Here is a 20,723-nt window from a genome sequence, read left to right as displayed (position 1 = left end):
CAGTAGACTGACACAATACAATGCCAGGGCAAAGAGAATGTGACTTTGATTGTTGTCTTATGCACTAGGTAGCTGTGGGATCTTTGTAATAATTTCTGCAGCAAGCAAGTAGGTATTGCTTGAAGACTTCACAACATGAGCAAATTATGAAATGTTTCTGAATCCCTGCATATGATCTCTTTGATGTAAGCAATCAAACATTAGAGTACGGTTCATTCTGCTAGCTAGTCATTTTCCCAACTATATTTTGATCTCTGTGACACGTTCATGAATTCCAGCACCTGAGCAAGAACACACTTAAGAAAGAAAGAGAAAGATCGTCTTTAATCAAGAGCTATGAAAAGTTGATACCCCAAATAATTAAAATAAAGCAAATGAAATTTGTACAGAGACCTCTAAGCCTGACAAACAGAAAGAGTGAGTGCCTTTTACTTGGCAGGCTGGAAATGTTAATGATGTGTTATAGAAACATGTTTATAATCTACAAAGTGTCACTTACAGAAAAACCTGAAACTTCAAACAGCTATGCTTGTACATGTTAATCTGCTATTTCTTTCTTGGGTTTCCTGTCAAATAAAGGAATTCAATGCCTACTCCTGTTTAAGTGCCATTTTGGAGATTTGTCATGGAATTGAATGCTTTTGTGTGACACTGCATGTTTTAGGAGGTGGAGATGACATCCTCTCATCTGGTGGCTGTTCCACCTTCCACGTACACATAAATATGTTCTTCTCATCAATGTTCTGGTTTTCCTGACCCCAAACCCTACCTATGCATGTCTAATAAACACAGAATTGCTATGTCCATGAGAATCTACAAGATGGACAGTCATGTCTTCTGTTTTAATTTTACTTCTTGTTGTGAAGATGTTATGACTAATAATCTTATAGATTTTTGATTGGATGCTTGAAAATCTGGACCATCAATGCATATCACTAAGTGAAAGAATCCAACCTTGAAAGGCTATAAACTGTATGATTACAACTCTATGACCTTCTGGAAAGAGCAAAACTATACAGAGACAATAAAAAGATTAGTGGTTTCCAGGGTCTGCGAGGAGGAGAGGAAGAATGAATGCATGGATCACAGAACATTTTTAAGCAGTGGAACTTCTGGAGAATACCTTAATGTTGGATACAGAACACTCTTTATAGAACGGCAGAGCATGGAAGGAACCTCCAGGTAAACTGTCAGCTTTACTTCATAATAATATATAAATACTGGCTCCTTAGTTGTAAGAAAGATGTAACACTAAAGAACATGTTAATAATGAGATAGACTGCCTGGGTGGGTAAAAGGAGTGTATCCCTTTGGGGAACACTCTGTACTTTCTGCAAAAGTTTTCTGTAAACCTAAAATGGCCCTAAAAAATAAAATCTATTCCAAAGAAAATTGGAAAAAAAATATGTCAAGTAGCTTGATATACAAATAGAGTCCCCAGAGGAATGGATGGTGAAACAAACAAACAAAATAAATACACAGTTGAAATACTGGTCGAAAATTTTCAAATCTGATGAATACTATGAACTCACAGATCCAGGGAGATCTACAACTCCCAAGCACAAGACACATGAAGAAAACTACATCAAGGCACATCATAATCAGATTTCTCAGGAGCAGTCTAAAGACAGAACATGAAAAAGAGCCAGAGGGAAAAGATACACTGCACAGAGAGGAACAAAAACAAGGATGACAGCAGATTTCCCTTCAGAATCAATGTCAGAAAACAGAGAGGAAACATCTTTGAAGTACTGAAAGGAAATGGAATTTGTAAATCTAGAAATGTATATCGATATCAAGTAGAATATTTTTATTTCAAAAATAAAGGTTTTTTTCGAACACACAAAAGCTGAAAGAACTTACCAGCTGTGGACCTGCACTAGTAAAAATCTTAAAGGAAGTCCTACAATTGGAAGACAAAAGACACCTGATGGAGTGTGGGCTCTACTTGAAGAGAAGAATAAAATGACAGTGGTAACCATGATCAGTAAATTATATTTTTCTAAAGTTAAGGTATAACTATGACATACAATATCCTATCCCTTTCAGGTGTACATCATAGTGATTTGATACTTTCATGCATTAAAAAGTGATCCCCCCGGTAAATGTTGTTACCATTCATCACCAGACAACATTTTACAATATTATTGAAATTGTGTACTTCTTAATCCTTTTCACCTAGTTCGCATCCCTGCTCTGGTAACCAACAGTTTGTTCTCTGTAACTCTATTCTTGTTTTGTTTGAACATTTGTTCTGTTTTTTAGATTCTACATGTAACTGAAATCATATGGTGTCTGCCTTTCTTTGACTTATTTCACTTAGCAAAATACCATCTAGGTCCATCCATGTTGTCACAAGTAACAAAATTTAATTTTCTTATGTCTGAGTAATAATCTATTTTACACACACACACACACACACACACACACACACACCATATAGTCTTTATCCATTTATCTATAGACCCATAAGTTGCTTCCATATCTTGGTTATCATAAATAACACTCCAGGTAATGGGGGTGCATATATCTCTTTGAATTGGTGTTTTTGTTTCAGATAAATACCCAGAAGTAGAAGTACTGGATTGTATTTAAAATTTTTGAGGCACCTCCATACGTTGTTCTCCATAGTGGCTGCACCACTTTCCATTCCCACCAACATTATGTGAGGTTTCCCTTTTCTCTATATCTTTGCCAACACTTCTTTCTTTCTTCTTTTTTTTTTTTAATAATAGCAAATCTGAGCAGTGTGAAATGATACCTTATTTCCCTGATGATTAATGATATTGAGCATCTTTTTGTGTACCTGTTGGTCATCTGCATTCTTGGAAAAATGTCTCTTCCAGTCCTTTGCCCAATCTTTATTCAGATTATTTTTTTGGTGTTTATTGTTGTTCTGATACTAAGTTGTGTGAGTTCGTTATGTATCTTGGATATTAACACTTATCAAATGTTTGATTTGCAAAGATCGTCTCCCATTGAATGAGTTGCCTTTTCATTTTGTTAATGGTTATTTGACTATGCAAAATTTTTTAGTTCATTGGTGTACCATTTGTTTATTTTAGCTTTTTTCTTCCTTGTATGAGGAAACTGGTCCAAACAAGTATTGCTAAGACAAATATCAAAAAGCTTACTGCTTATGGTTTGTTTATTTGTTTTGTTCTTTCTCTAGGAGTACTATCTGTTTTCTTCTAGTTTTATGGTTTCAGGTCTTACATTCAAGTTTTTAATCCATTTTGAGTTGATTTCAGTTTGTTAATATTGTGTAAGAAAGTGGTCCAGTTTCATTCTTTTGCATGTGGCTCACCAGTTTTCCCAGCACCATTTATTGAAAAGACTGTTTTTCCCCATTGTATATTCTTGCCTCCTTTATCATAGATTAATTGACCATACATGCATGGGTTTATTTCTGGGCTCTCTTTTCTGTTCCTTTGATCTATGTGTCTGTTTTTGTGTCATTACCATATTTTTGGATTACTATAGTGTTGTAGTATAGTTTAAAATCAGGATGCATGATACCTCTGACTCTGTTCCTCTTTCTCAAATTCCTTTGACTACTCATGGTCTTTTGTGGTTCCATAAAAGTTTTAGGATTCTGTGAAAAACGTCATTAGTTCTGTGAAAATGCCATTAGTATTTTGATGGGGTTCACATCAAATCTGTAGATTTCTTTAAACCATAATTTTTTGGTACTTATAGTCTTTTAAAACATTGTTTAAAAGACTGTTTAAACAACAACAACAAAATGTATTGTGGGGCTTGAAACATATATATGAGTAAAGTGTATAAAAATAATAACACTTAAAGTCTGGAGTAAAGATGTGGAAGTATACTCTTATAAGGTTTATTTTTTTCCTCCTTAGAGTGAGGTGGTATAATATCACCTGAATATAGATTATGATAAGTTAGAGATGTATGTTATAAAATGGAAAGCAATCACTATAGCAAAACAGAGAATTATGAATAATAAACTTCATAATAAAGGAGAAGAAATGAAATAATTAAAAAGAATCCTCAATTCTAAACATAGAATAAAAAATAGGAAAAATGAACAAAGAATAGATGGTAAAAATAGAAGTTAAAAAAACAAGATGATTGGGATGCCTGGGTGGACAACTGCCTTTGGCTCAGGTCATGATCCCGGAGTCCTGGGATCGGGTCCTGCATCGGGCTCCCAGCTCCATGGGGAGTCTGCTTCTCCCTCTGACCTTCTCCTCGCTCATGCTCTCTCTCACTGTCTCTCTCTCAAATAAATAAATAAAATCTTAAAAAAAAAAAGATGATGGTTTTAAACCTAACCCTACTGATACACACATTAAATATAAATGCTCCAATTATCTGGTTTAAAAGGCAGAAATTGCTAGATTAGTTTCAAATACTGCTTAAAAAATGTACTTTAAATACAAAGATACAGGTTTGTTAAAGGTAACAGGATGGGAAAATATGTACTATGCTTAGCAAATCAAATATGTTTAATGAAAAACATCACAAAATTGGAGTAAGTACATTAATATCAAAGTATATTTCAGAAAAAATAATAATACCAGGGCTAAGATTCATTACATAATACAAAGGAGTCATTGAATTCAGAAGATATGACTACTCAAAATATTTATTCTCCCTACAACAGCAAATTCAAAATACATGAAATAAAAGCTGATAGAAATTTGAAGAGAAACAGACAAATGAAAATTTATCAATGGAGATTTCAATACTCCTTTTTTATTAATTAACAGTAGGTAGAAGCGGCAAGGATAAAGAATATTTGAACAACACTATTAAATAGTTGACCATATTAACATTTAAATAAAGAACAAAGAATCCAACAATAGCACAATACACATTATTTTCAGGAGAAAATAGAAATTTACCAATATAAACCACATTATAGGGAATGAAGAAAGTCTTAGATGAATTTTTAAAAACTAAAATTATATAAAATATGTCCTATGACTGCAATGGAGTTGAGATAATAATCACTAACTCCAGGAAATCCCCAAATAGTGAGATATTAAATAGTCTGTGCAAAAGATAAATAGAAGGAAAACTAGAAGATATTTTATTTTTTTTTAAAGATTTTATTTATTTATTTGACAGAGAGAGATCACAAGCAGACAGAGAGGCAGGCAGAGAGAGGGAAGGAAGCAGGCTCCCCACTGAGTAGAGAACCCAATGTGGGGCTCGATCCCAGGACCCTGAGATCATGACCTGAGCTGAAGGCAGCAGCTTAACCCACTGAGCCACCCAAGTGCCCCTAGAAGATATTTTAAATGGAATGAAGATGAAAACACAATATCAAAGTAAGAATTTTGGGGAGGCCATTGAAACAGTGCTTGGGGGAATATTTCTAGTCTAAAAAACCCTGAATAGAAATAAAAAATGGTCTCAAATACTGGACTCAGCTTCCATCTTAAAACTAGAAAAGAAGAACAAATTAAAACCAATATAGGTAGAAAGGAAGGAATAATAATCAGAGTAAAAATCAATAGATTATAAAACATAGGAAATCAGTGAAGCCAAAAACTTAGTTCTTTGGAAAAAACAAAACAAAACAAAACAAAATAATAAACTTGAGAAACATCTGGCCAGATTGAAGAAGAAGATAAGAAGGAAGATAAATTACCAAGTCAAGAAAGAGGAAGGTGATATCAGTATATATTTTACAGATATCAAAATTATAATAAACTATTAAGGACAAGTGTATGTCAATAAGTTCAACAACTTAGATGAAATAAGAAACTCCTTGAAAGACATAAAATACAAATTTTTTTTCAAGAAGAAATAGATGAATTGAAGAGACTTGTATCTTTTAAAGAATTTGAATTTGTAGCAAAAAATTTTTTTTTCTACAATGAAATTCCAGGCTCAAATGGAATTAGTATTGAATTCTAGCAAACACAAGGAAGAAATTATAAAAATTCTACACAAACTCCCCATAAAGCTAACAAGGAGAAAATACTTCCCGAATTATTTTATGAGATCAGCACTACCTTGCTACTAAAATAAGATAAAGACACTACAAGAGAAAAATAAAAGCACAAATATATCTAGTGAGTATAGATGTAAAAATTGTAAACAATGTTTTAGCAAACTGAGTTCAACAACAAAGAAAAAGGATAATACATCATGATCATGTTGGCCTTATCTCCAGAGTAAGAGTACTTTCACATTTGAAAATTAATCCAGATAGTTTACCATATTAACATATTTAAAATAAAAGCCATGTGATCATTTCAATCGATGCAGAAAGCATTTACAAAATACATCATTCACTTATGATAAAATTCTCAGAAAACAAGGAATAAAAGTTAGTTTCCTTATGGTAATATAAAGCACCTATAGAAATCTTCATATGGCTAACATCTTAGTGGTAAAAAATTGCTTTTCCTCTAAAGATGAAGGACACAAGGATGTGGACTGTGTGCTTTCACCACTTCTTTTCAGCATTGAACTGGAAATGGTAGCCAGTTAATAAGGCAAGAACAATAAATAAAAGACATTGTGATTGCAAAGAAACATGTCCATCTGTTTTTATTTGTAGATGACAATTATATATGTAGAGAATCTGATGGAATTTACAAAAAAAAAGCTACTGGAAGTAATACATGAGTTTATCAAAACAGTAGTACGTAAAATAAACACACACACACACACACACACAAATTGGTAGATAATTTAAAAATACTATTTAAAATAGCATCAAAAAATAAGAAATACTTATGGATCTATCTGATCCCAAATGTGAAAGATCTGTACACTGGAAATTATAAAGCACTACCTAATGAAAATAAAGAAGATGAAAGTAAAGGGAGAAAATTATTTTTCATGACTTGGAGGATTCAGTGTTATTAAGATGTCAGTTCTCTCTCAAATGGTCTATAGATTCAATACAATCCAAATGGAAGAGACCCCAAATCGCTAAGGAAATGTTGAAAAACAAAAATAAAACGGGGGGCATCACGTTACCTGATTTCAAGCTTTACTACAAACCTGTGATCACCAAGACAGCATGGTACTGGCATAAAACAGACACATAGACCAGTTGAACAGAGTAGAGAGCCCAGATATGGACCCTCAACTCTATGGTCAAACAATCTTTGACAAAACAGGAAAAAATATACAGTGGAAAAAAGACAGTCTCTTCAATAAATGGTGCTGGGAAAACTGGGCAGCTATATGTAGAAGAATGAAACTCGACCATTCTCTTACACTGTACACAAAGATAAACTCAAGATGGATAAAAGACCTCAATGTGAGACAGGAATCCATCAGAATCCTAGAGGAGCACATAGGCAGTAATCTCTTCTATATCAGCCACAGCAACTTCTTTCAAGATATGTCTCCAAAGACAAAGGAAACAAAAGTGAAAATGAACTTTTGGGATTTCATCAAAATCAAAAGCTTCTGCGCAGCAAAGGAAACAGTCAAGAAACAAAGAGGCAACCCACGAAATGGGAGAAGATATTTGCAAATGACAGTACAGACAAAAGGTTGATATCCAGGATCTATAAAGAACACCTCAAACTCAACACACACAAAACAGACAAGCATATCAAAAAATGGGCAGAAGATATGAACAGACACTTCTCCAATGAAGACATACAAATGGCTATCAGACACATGAAAAAATGTTCATCATCACTAGCCATCAGGGAGATTCAAATTAAAACCACATTGAGATATCACCTTACACCAGTTAGAATGGCCAAAATTAGGAAGACAGGAAACAACATGTGTTGGAGGGGATGTGGAGAAAGGGGGACCCTCTTACACTGTTGGTGGGAATGCAAGTTGGTGCAGCCACTTTGGAGAACAGTGTGGGGACTCCTCAAGAAATTAAAAATAGAGCTTCCCTATGACCCTACCATTGCACTACTGGGTATTTACCCCAAAGATACAGATGTAGTGAAAAGAAGGGTCATCTGTACCCCAATGTTTATAGCAGCAATGGCCACGGTCGCCCAAATGTGGAAAGAACCAAGATGCCCTTCAATGGGAGAATGGATAAGGAAGATGTGGTCCATATACACTATGGAGTATTATGCCTCCATCAGAAAAGCACTATTATGCTGAGTGAAATAAGTCAAGCAGAGAGAGTCAATTATCATATGGTTTCACTTATTTGTGGAGCATAACAAATAGCATGGAGGACATGGGGAGATAGAGAGGAGAAGGGAGTTGAGGGAAATTGGAAGGGGAGGAACCATGAGAGACTATGGACTCTGAAAAACAATCTGAGGGTTTTGAAGGAGCAGGGGGTGGGAGGTCGGGGTACCAGGTGGTGGGTATTATAGAGGGCACGGATTGCATGGAGCACTGGGTGTGGTACAAAAACAATGAATACTGTTATGCTGAAAATAAATTAAAAAAATAAAAAAGAAAAGAAAACCTCAGCAGACTTATTTTTTTTTTGCAAATAGAAACTGATGAATTTATTCTAAAATTTATATGGAAATACAAAGTACCTCGACCTGCCAAAAGAGCCCTGAAAAATGGATGGTAATTTAAGAAAACTAACACTGCTTGACTTTTAATACTTATTTAAACATAAGTAATATGAAACAGAGTCTAGAAATTGGCACACATATGGACAAAGGTGCAAAACAGTTCAATGAAAGGATAGTTGTTTCAACAAATGATGCTGGAAGCACTCTATGTCCATTTTCAAAAAATTGAAAAAATAAAGTGATCTTCAATCCATACTTTGTATCATATACAAAACATAACATGGATCATAAATACAAATATAAACCTATGAACTTTTGGAAAGAAATGATAGAAAAAAAATCTTTGCAATCTTGGATTATATAAAGATTTTTTAGGTATGATACCCAAAGCACAATCCATAAAAGAACAAATTGCTATATTGGATTTTATCAAAATTTAGAACTTTTGCTCCTCTAAAATAATTGCTACTAGCATAAAACGGCAGGTTGCATCCTGGCAGAAAATATACCTGTTATATATATATATATACCTGTTAAAGGGCTTTTATCCAGAAATATAATGAAATCTAAAAACTCAATCATAAGAAAATAATCTATTTAAAATTGAGTTAAAAGTTTTAAAGATTTTTATTTATTTATTTATTTATTTGACAGATCACAAGTAGTCAGAGAGGCAGGCAGAGAGAGAAAGGAGGAAGCAGGCTCCCCGCTGAGCAGGGAAGCCCAATGTGGGGCTCACTCCCAGGACCCTGGGATCATGACCTGAGCCGAAGGCAGAGACCACCCAGGTGCCCCTTGAGTTAAAAGTTTTAGAGAGACACTGTAACAGAGGTGATATACAATGGCTAGGAAGCACATGAAATGACGTTTAACATCATCAACCTTTGAGGAAATGCAGATTAAAACCACAGTGAGATAGATATGTCTACCAATCTAAAAGTAAGAACAATGGCCAGACCAAGTGTAAGTGAGGAGACACATCAGCTGGGACTCTCATGCACTTCTGGTGATAATGTAAGATAATATAGCCACTTTGGAAAATAGTTTGGCAATCTCCTTAAAACATGAATAAATATCTGCCATATATCCCAGCCATTCTATTCTTAGGTATGTAACCAAAGCATATGTCCATACAAAGACTTTTACATGGATGTTCATAGCAGCTGTTTTTGTAACAGCTAAAAATGAGTCAAAGCCCATCAACAGACAACTGAGTAAACAAATTGTGGTTTACCCATAAAATTGGATGAAAAAGAATGGACTACAGTGTCCCTCTTCTTATCCACTGGCGATGTGTTCTGACGTACACAGTGGATGCCTGAAACCATGAATAGTAATAAAGTCTACATGTACTGTGTGTTTTCCTATACATACATTCCTATGGTAAAGTTTTATTTATAAATTAGGCACAGTAAGACATCAACAAACACCAATCATAAAATTAAAATAATGTGTTGTAATAAAAGTTATATGAATGGTGTCTCTCTCCCCAAATATCTTTTTATACCAAATATCAAATACCTGTAGCTTATTGCCTTCTTCTTGTGGTGATGTGAGATGATAAAATGCCTCCAGGATGAGACAAAGTGAGATGAAAGATATGTGCAATGTGATGTGGAATGAGGGTAGTATTGACCTTCTGATAGTACGGTCAGAAGGAGGATCGGGTGCTGCCAGACCGCGGCTGACTATGGGTAACTGAAACCACAAAAAGGAAAACCACAGATAAGAAGGGAATAGCGTATTGGTAAACACAGTAGCAGGGAGGAATCTCAAAATAACCATACTGAGTGAAATACGTCACATAAAAATGTATGCCCATTTATGTAAGACTCTAAAATGTGTAAATTAATCTAGAATTATGGAAAGCATGTTAGTTGTTGCCTGTGAACGGGGGTGCAAAGGACGGGTCACAGAGGACAAGTCAACTTTTCAGCTGATGGGTCTGTTCATTATCTTGATTGTGGTGGTGACCTCATGGGGGTCTACATATGTGAAAACCACCAGTAAATGTGTTATTTTAGTGTATATCAATAGTATCTTGATAAAGTTGTCTTGAGAGAAAGCAAGTAATAATATTGGGCTGACCTAGTCACTCAAGGGTTGTCTTGAGGTTCACAGAGTACAGTAGCTGCTCGTCTCGCTGCCACTCTGACCAGCCCACGGCAAGCACCTTAGCCGTCTCTTGCAGCCACATCACACAAGAGTCTGGAACCTCTGCTCCAAGTGGATGGTACTGAGGGAGAGCAACTAACCAGGTTGTTCCATCCGTTTCTCTGCTTTGTGATTTTGAAACGGAAATCTTGGAAGATCACCCATTTTTCCTCAGGATGTCTGGGAACTGTGGGTCGAGGATCCTCCCTCCTCCCACGCAGACCAGGAAAGCAGAGGAAACCTGTCTGTGGGAAAAGAGAATGTGAAGCCAGGATCAAAGAGAGAGAGGCTGCGGAGCCCTTCCCAGGGCTCTGGCTGCAGGTTCCAAAGCAACCGTGGCTTCAAAGAGGTCTCATCTTTCAGCTTCTGGTAGTTTGGATCAGCTCCTCTCGCCGGCAATCATAGAGACTCAGTGACTAAAGTGGTTATGTGCTGGACATTGTGCCAAGTACTTTAAGGCTTTCTGTATTTTAATCGGCATGTCTTGCGAGGTTGATCTTACCTCCATTTTCAGACAAGGGAGAGGGGATTTCTGTGAACCTGTTGTTGCCTGTGCATAGGAGTTGTGGTTGGAAGCCAGTGTAGCTAAAAAGTGCTGGTTCAGTACCTCATAATCTCTGGAATATTCCCTGCTTGTGTCACCACTGTTCTTCTCTCTCTTTCCTCTCCACCTATAAGTCCTCTGGTCCTTCAGTGCCAGCTCAAGTGCCCCCTTCCGTACCAGCTACTCAGGCTCGCCAGTTCCACCCTGCTTTCTCACTTGTGCCTGTCCGTCTTTTATTCTTTTCTTCTACTTGTTCTGCCTCCTGAATTTTCTTTCTTCAGATGATCATTCCATAAGTGTTGTGATCTCCATAGTCCCTGAGTCAGTGCTTGACATGAGGGTGTGTTCAAGATGTAATTGATTATTTGAGGCACACCTCAATTTATTAAGTTATCAGCTACAAAATGTAATAGAACAAAACCAGATTTATATAAAACTAATGTGCCTCTAGGTCACAATGTGCCTCGGATGACCATTTCCTAAACAGGAAAGACCAGCCTTAAGTCCTCTGGTGTTCCAGAGAAAGCCAACCCATGAGCATTTGCTGATGCTTTCTCACATTGGACATAGGAATCAGAGGGGTAGGCAGAATCTGAGGCTAGCCCATCAGGAGAAGAGGGCCACCCAGACATGCCTCCCCTGCAGGGCCCAATTCTTCAGACTCTCCTTTGACTTACTTCCACCCCATCATCCCCCATTGTCCGATTGCTACATGGGACTTATGTCCCGGGATGGGAGCAGTCTCACAGGGCCCAGTGCTGAGAAGGTCCCGGAGTTCTGGCTCAATGCTCTTCTGTTGCCATCTTGAAACATGAATGCTTTTCTCTTTCCACTTGCATTTCATAACTGAAGATAATGGGACAATGGAACGTGCTCTGGGAGCTCAGTGCCTCAGCTCTTGCAGGGTTCTGCCTCATGCCACCTCCCCCAGATAGGTTCTCAGTGACCCCTTCTCCAGTCTCTGGGTGCCCAGAGCCCCACTTAGCCTCCACCTCCCTAAACCCACTGTGACCACTACTGGCCCTCTAATGCTGAGTGCTCTGGCCCTGCCTGGCCTCTCCTCTCTGCCCCTGTCTAGAAATGACTGGCAGCCTCCATTCTGGCCAGGGCAGGAGTGTGGGTAGGAGTGGGTGCACATGCTCTAAAGTGGGGTATGGTGGAAGCCACCCCTTTCCCAAACTAGCATGGAGGCTATAATCCCTTAGAGGTCACCTGAACACCATGGGAGGGGGAATAGGGAAGGGAGATTGCTTTCCTCCACCCCAACTATGGCATGGTTCATCATCCTGATGGTGGCAGGAGGGAGCCCTGCGGCTGGTGGGTTGTGTGTGCCTGAGGAGTGGGGTCTAGGGCACCTGTGCGAGCCTGCTGGTTGCTGACAGCTCACACAGAGAGCCCTTAGAGGATGGTTGGTATCCTGGAGCCACTTCACACACACAGAGTGGGGAGTGCCTGGGAATGCGGGGCCCTGAGACCAGCCCTGAGCCAGTGCCAGACTGCTGTAAGGATTAAGTTCCAGCTCCAGGTATGGAGTGAGAGGAGCTCAAAGTGTAACTCACATTCACAGCTCTCCTCAGGCTCAGGTAGAGGCTGGAACTGCCCTGAAATCACACCTTGGCTTAGGTCTTGCCCTTCCCTACATCCCCAGCCTCTCCCTCTCTGGTCTTCCTGGGACCATATCTACAGTCAGCCACTTTCCCCCAGTTCCTCACCTCTGACCTGCTTCCAAAGAGAGCCCATCTTAGGACACAAGGTCCTAAGGCTTAGCTCACCCTTCCCTGTAATACAGATGTCAGTCATGTTTTAGTTTTTGCCTGGGTCTTATGTCTGTAACTCAGTCTCTGTTCCCCTAAGTGGTGGTAGTAAGGACTAGATGCAGCAAGTACCTTGGGGAGGCTTGCTGTGATCCTGGGAGACTTGTGTTATGAGAGGTATATTCTGTTAGAGAGCAGTGTTGGCTTCTTAAGTGGTGGGGCCTCAGGGGCCTACCTTATTTTCATCAATAAGGAAGAGATCTATAATGAAAACTCAAGTTGTTTTTTTTTTTTTTTAAATAATAGTGTCCCAACAGTTGCACTACTGCATATTTACCCCAAAGGTACAGATGCAGTGAAAAGAAGGGCCACATGCAACCCAGTGTTTACAGCAGAATGTCCACAACAGCCAAACTGTGGAAAGAACTGAGATGCCCTTCAACAGACAAATTGATAAAGTTGTGGTCCATATATACAATGGAATATTACTCAGTCATCAAAAGGAGGGCTGGGATTGAACGGAGCACTGGGTGTCGTACACAAACACTGCATCTTGGAACACTACCTCAAAAACTAAAGATGTACTGTGTGGGGACTAACATAACACAATAAAAACATATTTTATTCTACAGTAGGGTTAGAAGTACTTGCAACAGGGAAGCTCTGTGATTTTTATTTATTCACCTTCCAAGCATTTATTCAGCACTTACTATGTGCCAAGCATTGTTAGAAGTTCTACAGTTAATTTTTTTCAAGGTTCCCTGAGTGGTCTCTCTTTGTAGAAGAATCTAGGGAGGGAGTGGAGTGTTTCTTTCCCTGCCCCATTCTTTATGCACTGGGTGGGATGCAGTGCACCTAGTTGTATCCCGGCTTCAAGAAGATCTGGGCTCCCTGGGGCTGACATGGGAGATAGAGGGAGCAGGTGAGACCTATGGGCAGCTGAAGGGGAGAAGGTGCCCCATGGTATGTGTGAGAGGCCTGGACTGAGGAGTTCTGGGCGGGCAGGACTTTGGGTGCAAAAGGGCAAGTCCCCACTGGGCCCCTCTCTCTGGCTCCGGTGACCAGCACTTAGGCCCTCTGGGAAAGTGCTTCCTCTGTCACTGGATGGGCGTCAACTCTTGCCCTGGTCTTCTTTGGCTTTAATTTCCATGAAATTCGTGTGAAGCCACCTGAGCCATTCGTGTGAGGCAGAGTGCCCTGGAAGTTTGGGGAGATGAAGTGATCTTATAGTTCCCAACCAGCATCACACAAGAGACTTCCACTGGATTCCTGCACCTGCTCCAGTGACCTTCTCCCTGTGCTGATGGACTCTTTGGCCCTTGGCCATGTTGTCCAGCCCCTTCCTCTTCTCTTCTCGACCCCATCCTCTCATCTGTCTTCCCTCCACCACAATCCGATCCTCATTCATGAGGGAGTTTGGCTTCTTTACCTCTTTGTCACCTCTTTCCGACCAAGAGTGTGGACCACCGCTCTTCCCGAAGTGCTACCGACTGAGTTATTTTCCTGTGCAAAATCAGCTCCTGCCCCTGTGTTAATGGCGATGTTCCCGAGGCCAGGCTCTTGGGCACCCTGAGCTATCGCCCTGGGGAGATTTTACAAGCGGTGTGGACTCACCATTTGGCACATGGCGTCAGACTGCTAATGGGGAGTGTGGAGGTGGGGGTTCTCAGAAGAGTCCCAGACTTCCGAAAATCTCTCTGGTTTGAGACAGGAGTGAAAAAAAATTCTCCAAGTGGGGAAAATGTTAAATATTGATTTTAAAAGTGGGCTTTGGGGAGCAATACTCTGAATAAGGCCGCACTCTATACTAAGATATTCAGCCTGTCACAAAACCAGCGCCAATCTTAAAAATGCTTCTTCTAGAACATTCACCTCTGCCTATGAAGAGAGTTCCCTTTAGAAACTCATTCTTATTTTCGTTGGTATACTAATTTCTTTAAAAAGTAATTCCACGGCCAGTTTTCTCAACACATCCTTGTCCAGTAAATGACTAAAACTCGAGGAAAGCTGAATGGATGGTGAGAGAAGTTGTCTCTGAGGCTATCATAGAAAACCAGGCTCCTAAAACTCAGACTGTGAGAATCTTCCTGTCTCAACCCCTTCATTTTAAGCTTGAGGAAAATAAAGCTGTGGAGAAGTGAGACTTGCATCCATATTCACCAGCTGGGGTGAGGCATGGTTTGGGTTACAGCCCTGATTTCTTCTTCTCCTGGACACAGAGGTCTTCCTCATGTCGGGTTATGGTGTGGATCCGGTTCTAGCTGCTGGTACACAGAGCCGTATCCCACCTGCTCGTGGCGAGCACCACCTTGAGTGCTGTACCCACACTACCTGACTGAGTCCTTACATTCCCCCAGTGGTAGATTTATCACCAAAATCCCTGTTGTCTAGGTTGCAAGGCTACTCACTCATTGTGTGAGTGTTTGGACTTGGCTATGAACCCAGGCAGGTGGGCTTGCAGGGTAGGCTCTGAAATCCACTGCCACCCTGCCTCTCACCCAGACAGCCAGCTCATGGATGGCTCCGCAGAGAGTTTTCAGGGATACTCCTATTTTGGGAGGTGCTGGGGTAGGCTCGCTAAGCAACATCCTTCTGAAGTCACGGGAAGAGGAACAGTTGTTTCCAAGACTGTTTTGCAACTGCCAAAAAAAAAAAAAATCACTTATGCAGAGTTACTTTGTCACGTAGTTTTTAAGAAATCTCAGGAGAGGTTGCCTTTCTTGATTTTTTCCAACTCTTTCTTCATAGTCAGAAAATTCTTCCTTTGTCCTTGGGGGACAGGAAGAGCAGTATCCCATGATCACAACTTCTTTATGAAGCTACTTCCTACCTCCAGGAGCACCGAGGAGGCAGATAGCTGTTTTTAGATATACTCTTGCCCTTTAGAAAACAGTGTAGTTTATTTGTGTATGGGATGAAAGTCTTTAAGGCATGAACCACAGATTTCTTTGATTTCTTCCCCCCAATGACTATAGGTGGTACAATTCCTCATGTAAGCCACAGCACATGTATCTGAATGAGGTTCTCCCACAATGAACTCCTGCCAGGGTGTCTTACCAAGGGTCTTCTTGCCTTCCAGTTTTACGGGAGCCCTATACAGTCCGTGTGGAGGACCAGAAAACCATGAGAGGCAATGTTGCGGTCTTCAAGTGCATTATCCCCTCCTCAGTGGAGGCGTACGTCACCGTCGTCTCCTGGGAGAAAGACACCGTGTCACTCATCTCAGGTAGGCGAGGTGTGTCCGGGGCACAGGGTGCCGGGCTCACCTTCTTCGAGGCTGTTTCAGGTGTTGAATTGCGTTGCTAGATTTTGTGGCTCGATTGCGATATTCTTCTGTGAATTGACTGATAGATAGAAATAAGTTACTGTACATATAGCCATCATGCTACTTCTCTGAGGCAATTTTGGCTTATTTCTGCTCCTGAAAATTGGGCAATAAGGTTTTTGCATCTGTGAGAATCTTCGGTGTTAATACTTAGGACTGATAGCCTGAAACCATAATCTGGAAAACAGAAGCTCTGGTTTTGTCTGCTGTGACCCTTTCAAATGTCTGAAGAGCTATGTGATGTCTCTGAACTCTTTCTTGAAGATTCTACTCAGAATATGTGTATGTATATATATATACATATATATACATACATATTTTGTATGTATATATATGTGTGTATGTGTGTGTGTGTGTGTGTGTGTGTGTGTGTGTGTATAATTTATGGGTTTGTTTTCAGAACCTGGAAATGATGCAACTGATATTTTCTTCTAAGATATTATAGTTTAGTCTTATGGTGTTTAAGTAGATTTCTTGCCCCCTTGCTGTCTACCTGGAAAGGGTTCAGTGTTTTTACTTTGTTCATTTTTGGATAGTGAGTGACCTTGGGCTGCTTTTGGAGAACAGTGGTGATAAGCACCCAATGTGCTATAATAGGTTATAAATGACTGCTTTTCTAGACATCTGTGTGGATGTGTGTGCAAGTGTGCACACACACACGTGCTTTCATGCAACTTTTGAATACCACCAAAATTTTGCCCATCCATTCATTGACATGTGAAATTGGAACTAAGCTCTCATGGTGACATAACATTTCTGTTTTTCAGCTTATTGATTCTCTAGACAGTGTAGGTTCCTGTACAGTGACCACTAAAGCAGTCATTAACTCATTTGAAAAAATTGTATCTTTGATCTTTGAAATATATCCAGTAAACTGGCATGTAACAGACATTTTCAGGTTTTCTTAACACCGTCCAGTCAGAGCCCCTTGAACTTTGGTGAATGATAGAGGCCTTGCTGTTATATTGGATAATCGTCATAATTTAAAGTATACTGAGCTCAATGACTGAAATGTGATTGCAAATAATCATAATAGACTCACCTGTACACTTGTATTTGTTGTATTTTTTCAAAAATTTTATTTATTTATTTTTAGTTATCTCTAGACCTGGTGTGGAATTTGAACTTATGACTAAGCATCGTGTGCTCTCCTGATGGAGCCAGCTGGACACCCCTACTTGTTGTCTTTGATTAATGGTTTTAAGGACTTGTCTTCTGAGGTCACTTTAGTTTCTTAATAGCAGATGGAGAAATCTGATGACGAGTCCCTCTGGCTGAGCCCAGGGCCAGAAGGGAAGGATATTCACACGCACGTAGTGAGGGCTTGTGGGTGCACTGAGCGGGAGGATGGGGGGCAGGATTTGCAGTCTCCCACACTCAGTAGCCTGGGCTGATGGAGGCTCGGCCATCGTAGAACAGACATCATACAGCCTCCGGGTTTGCCGTGGAGCGGGAGAGAACAGGGGAGGATTACATTCTGCCTCCATGTGCTTCTACTTGAGGAGACCTATGTCATTCCTGTTAATATTTAATTGGCCAAGGTAGGTCACATAGTACACCTTTGTTCAGTGAGATGTTCCTGGAAGGGGAGAACCACTGGAGATCTGGGTGAGAAAAAGAAGTAGCTACTGAAGGTTTTATATACCTATCGATATGGACATCTATATCCATAGATGCTTTGTATGTTCGCAATAGAGGTTATTATATTTAAGAAATACATTGTGTGCGTTCTTATGTTTCTTGTTGCAATTGATGTGAATAAGACTTTTTTCTTCAAACATGAACCTAATTAAATAAAATAAAAGGAATTTTATATCTGGTGAGCAGAGAGGGTACAGATATGCAGACACGGAACTGGCGTCTTGCTGTTGGGTTCTGATGATGCCCACATCTCCTCAGTTATGCATGGGAGTTTTACCCTTCGGCAAAAACTTAAAAACAATGTGGGCCAGGGATAAGCACTTGGCTTTCCTTTTTTGCACAAAAGCATCCAGAAAACCAATATAGTGTAGGCTTTGATCTCATTGAGGGATACTTTAATAGGAAGCTTTTGTTGGTTTGTAAGTAGGCATTTAAGCAAGCATGCTCCATGTGGCTCACATGGTGTGTATGTGTGTGTGCATGCATGTGTGTGTGTGTCCACAGAGAGATGGAGAGAGACACAAAGAGACAGAGACAGAGAGACCGAGACACACCCAGAAAGAGTGTGAGTCCAAGCTGTTTGACTTCTCAGGGAGTTTAACCTGAGAACAGTGCCCGGGTGAGGTGTTAGGATCTGAGAACAAGAAGTCTTCAAATTACCCTTATAATGCAACTTAGAGTGGCTTACTGTTGAGCCCTGTTTCCAGCCCCCAAGCTCCACCCATCAGGACTGCCAAAAATGCCCAGGGAAGGAGATCATGAAGTCATTGGAGGTGATAAAATGGTTAAGAGACACTGAGGATCTTAATTAATAAGCTGCTTCTGAATGGTTTCGGTGGAGAAAGATTGCATTTCTTGCTGGCGGCCAGGCCCTGAGTGAGGTGGGACACAGGTGACTACACATAGAAAGCTGCGAGGCTCAGAGGATGAGCCTGGCGCCTCCGTCCTGTAGACAGCAGGAGGACCTCCAGATGGGATGCACAGCAGATGGTCTTAAAAGGTCAATTTGTCTGTGACTTTAAATAAACAGATAGCCCTGGCGCCTCCTTGCTAAACTGATTTAGATTTGGTGGTTGGCAGGGGCCATGACCTCATGTAAGTCTTTCTGGGATTCTAATACAGCACAGCCCTCAGTGGATCTGACTGGGAATGTTCCCAGGAAACATGTCTGGTCTGCACACGTCACTTCCTTTGATGGAAGAAGGCAGTGAATCAATCCTCCATGAAAACGAGGCTGTGTGAGACTCCACTGTGGTGGGTAGAGTGGGGAGAGAAGACTGGGAGTGGGACTGATCCAAAAAAGCTGGAGCTCCCACAGGCCACACAGGGCCTTGGCCACTGTCCCTGCTTGCACAGGGTTCATGGTGAGAGGTCACTGGCTCAGGGAGAGGTATGTCCCCTGGGCCTCCACTCTTGCCCCTGCACTCAGCCTCCTAGGTCCAAGTTCCCTGGAGGGAGGCCAAAGAGGCAAGGCCTGATTCTGGTCAGCAGGCATCCACTTTCTGCAGACCTTCTAGGCCAGGGCTCTTTGGAAATCTAGGCTAAGGTGAGTGACTATATGTCACCTAGGAAATCCTTCTAATGGAAAAAAAAAAAGTAAATATCAATGAATTCCTATAAAAAGAAATGAAGGGCTTATATGGGCATGTCTTACTAATTTTTGCCCTTTACCTTGGTTGAGGAAATCAATGACTGGGCTATGTTCTTGCAGTGGTAAGAAGCACCGGTCATGTCTGTCTGGGTTTCAACATGATTTGCATGGATTCATTAGCCATTCCAACAGTTGTGTCATTAGCTTATTATACATGAGGTCATGCATTGATTTCTTTCCAGGGGAGGTTTAAGTTGGCCTTTCTCTAGACTCGGGAGTCAAGTTGTGCTTCTCTTGTCATATGAGGTCATTAGATCACCAAATTAAGAGCATAAATGAATTCATCTATTTTAAATGATCTTTGGAAAGAATCTTCCAATGGTCTTATTCTGGATTGACTGTCCATATCCCCTTAAAATTCATATGTTGAGGTCCCAACCCCCAACATGATGGTATTCGGAGGTGGAGGCATTGGAAGAATTAGGATTTGAGGAGGCTGTGAAGGTGGAGCCTGCCATGATGGGATTAGTGTACTTAAAAGGAGAGACACCATCCTTGTAGCCCAGGAATGAATCCCACCTTGTCATGGTGGATAATCTTTTTAATGTGCTGTTGGGTCCTGTTTGCTAGGATCTTGTTGAGAATCTAAGCATTCATATTCATCAGTGATATTGGTCTAAAATTCTCCTTTTTGGTAGGGTTTTTGCCTGGTTTGGGGATCAATGTAATGCTGGCTTCATAGAAAAAGTCTGGAAATTTTCCTTCTGCTTCAATTTTTTGAAACAGCTTCAGGAGAATAGGTGTTATTTCTTTTTTGAAAGTTTGGTAGAATTCCCCGGGGAATCCATCAGGTCCTGGGCTCTTGTTTTTTGGGAGGTTTTTGATCACTGCTTCAATCTCGTTATTAGATATCAGTCTATTCAGATTGTCAATTTCTTCCTGGTTCAATTTTGGGAGTTTATAGTTTTCCAGGAATGCATCCATTTCATATAGGTTGCTTAGCTTATTGACATATAACTGTTGATAATAACTTCTGATGATTGTTTCTACTTCCTTGGTGTTCGTTGTGATCTCTCCCTTTGCATTCATAATTTTATTAATTTGGGTTTTCTCTCTTTTCTTTTGGATTAGTGTGGCCAATGGTTTATTGATCTTATTGATTCTTTCAAAAAACCAGCTTCTTGTTTCATTGATATGTTCTACTGTATCTCTGGTTTCTACCTCATTGATCTCAGCTCTAATATTGATTATTTCCCTTCTTATGTGT

At 40.1% G+C, this 20,723-nt stretch overlaps 1 protein-coding gene across 1 annotated transcript in view; it reads left to right on the top strand.

Annotated features, from left to right (window-relative positions):
• DSCAM (DS cell adhesion molecule) overlaps positions 1-20,723 on the top strand; it is a 749,662-nt gene that overhangs the window by 131,498 nt on the left and 597,441 nt on the right. The window contains exon 4 of the mRNA XM_059165108.1: positions 15,979-16,125. Within this exon, the coding sequence (XP_059021091.1) occupies positions 15,979-16,125 (147 nt within the window). The remainder of the gene's footprint in view (positions 1-15,978; positions 16,126-20,723) is intronic.

The sequence above is a fragment of the Mustela lutreola genome, chromosome 2 (genome assembly GCF_030435805.1).
Source record: "Mustela lutreola isolate mMusLut2 chromosome 2, mMusLut2.pri, whole genome shotgun sequence".
NCBI lineage: Eukaryota > Metazoa > Chordata > Mammalia > Carnivora > Mustelidae > Mustela > Mustela lutreola.
This window is presented reverse-complemented; position numbering and strand designations above follow the sequence as displayed.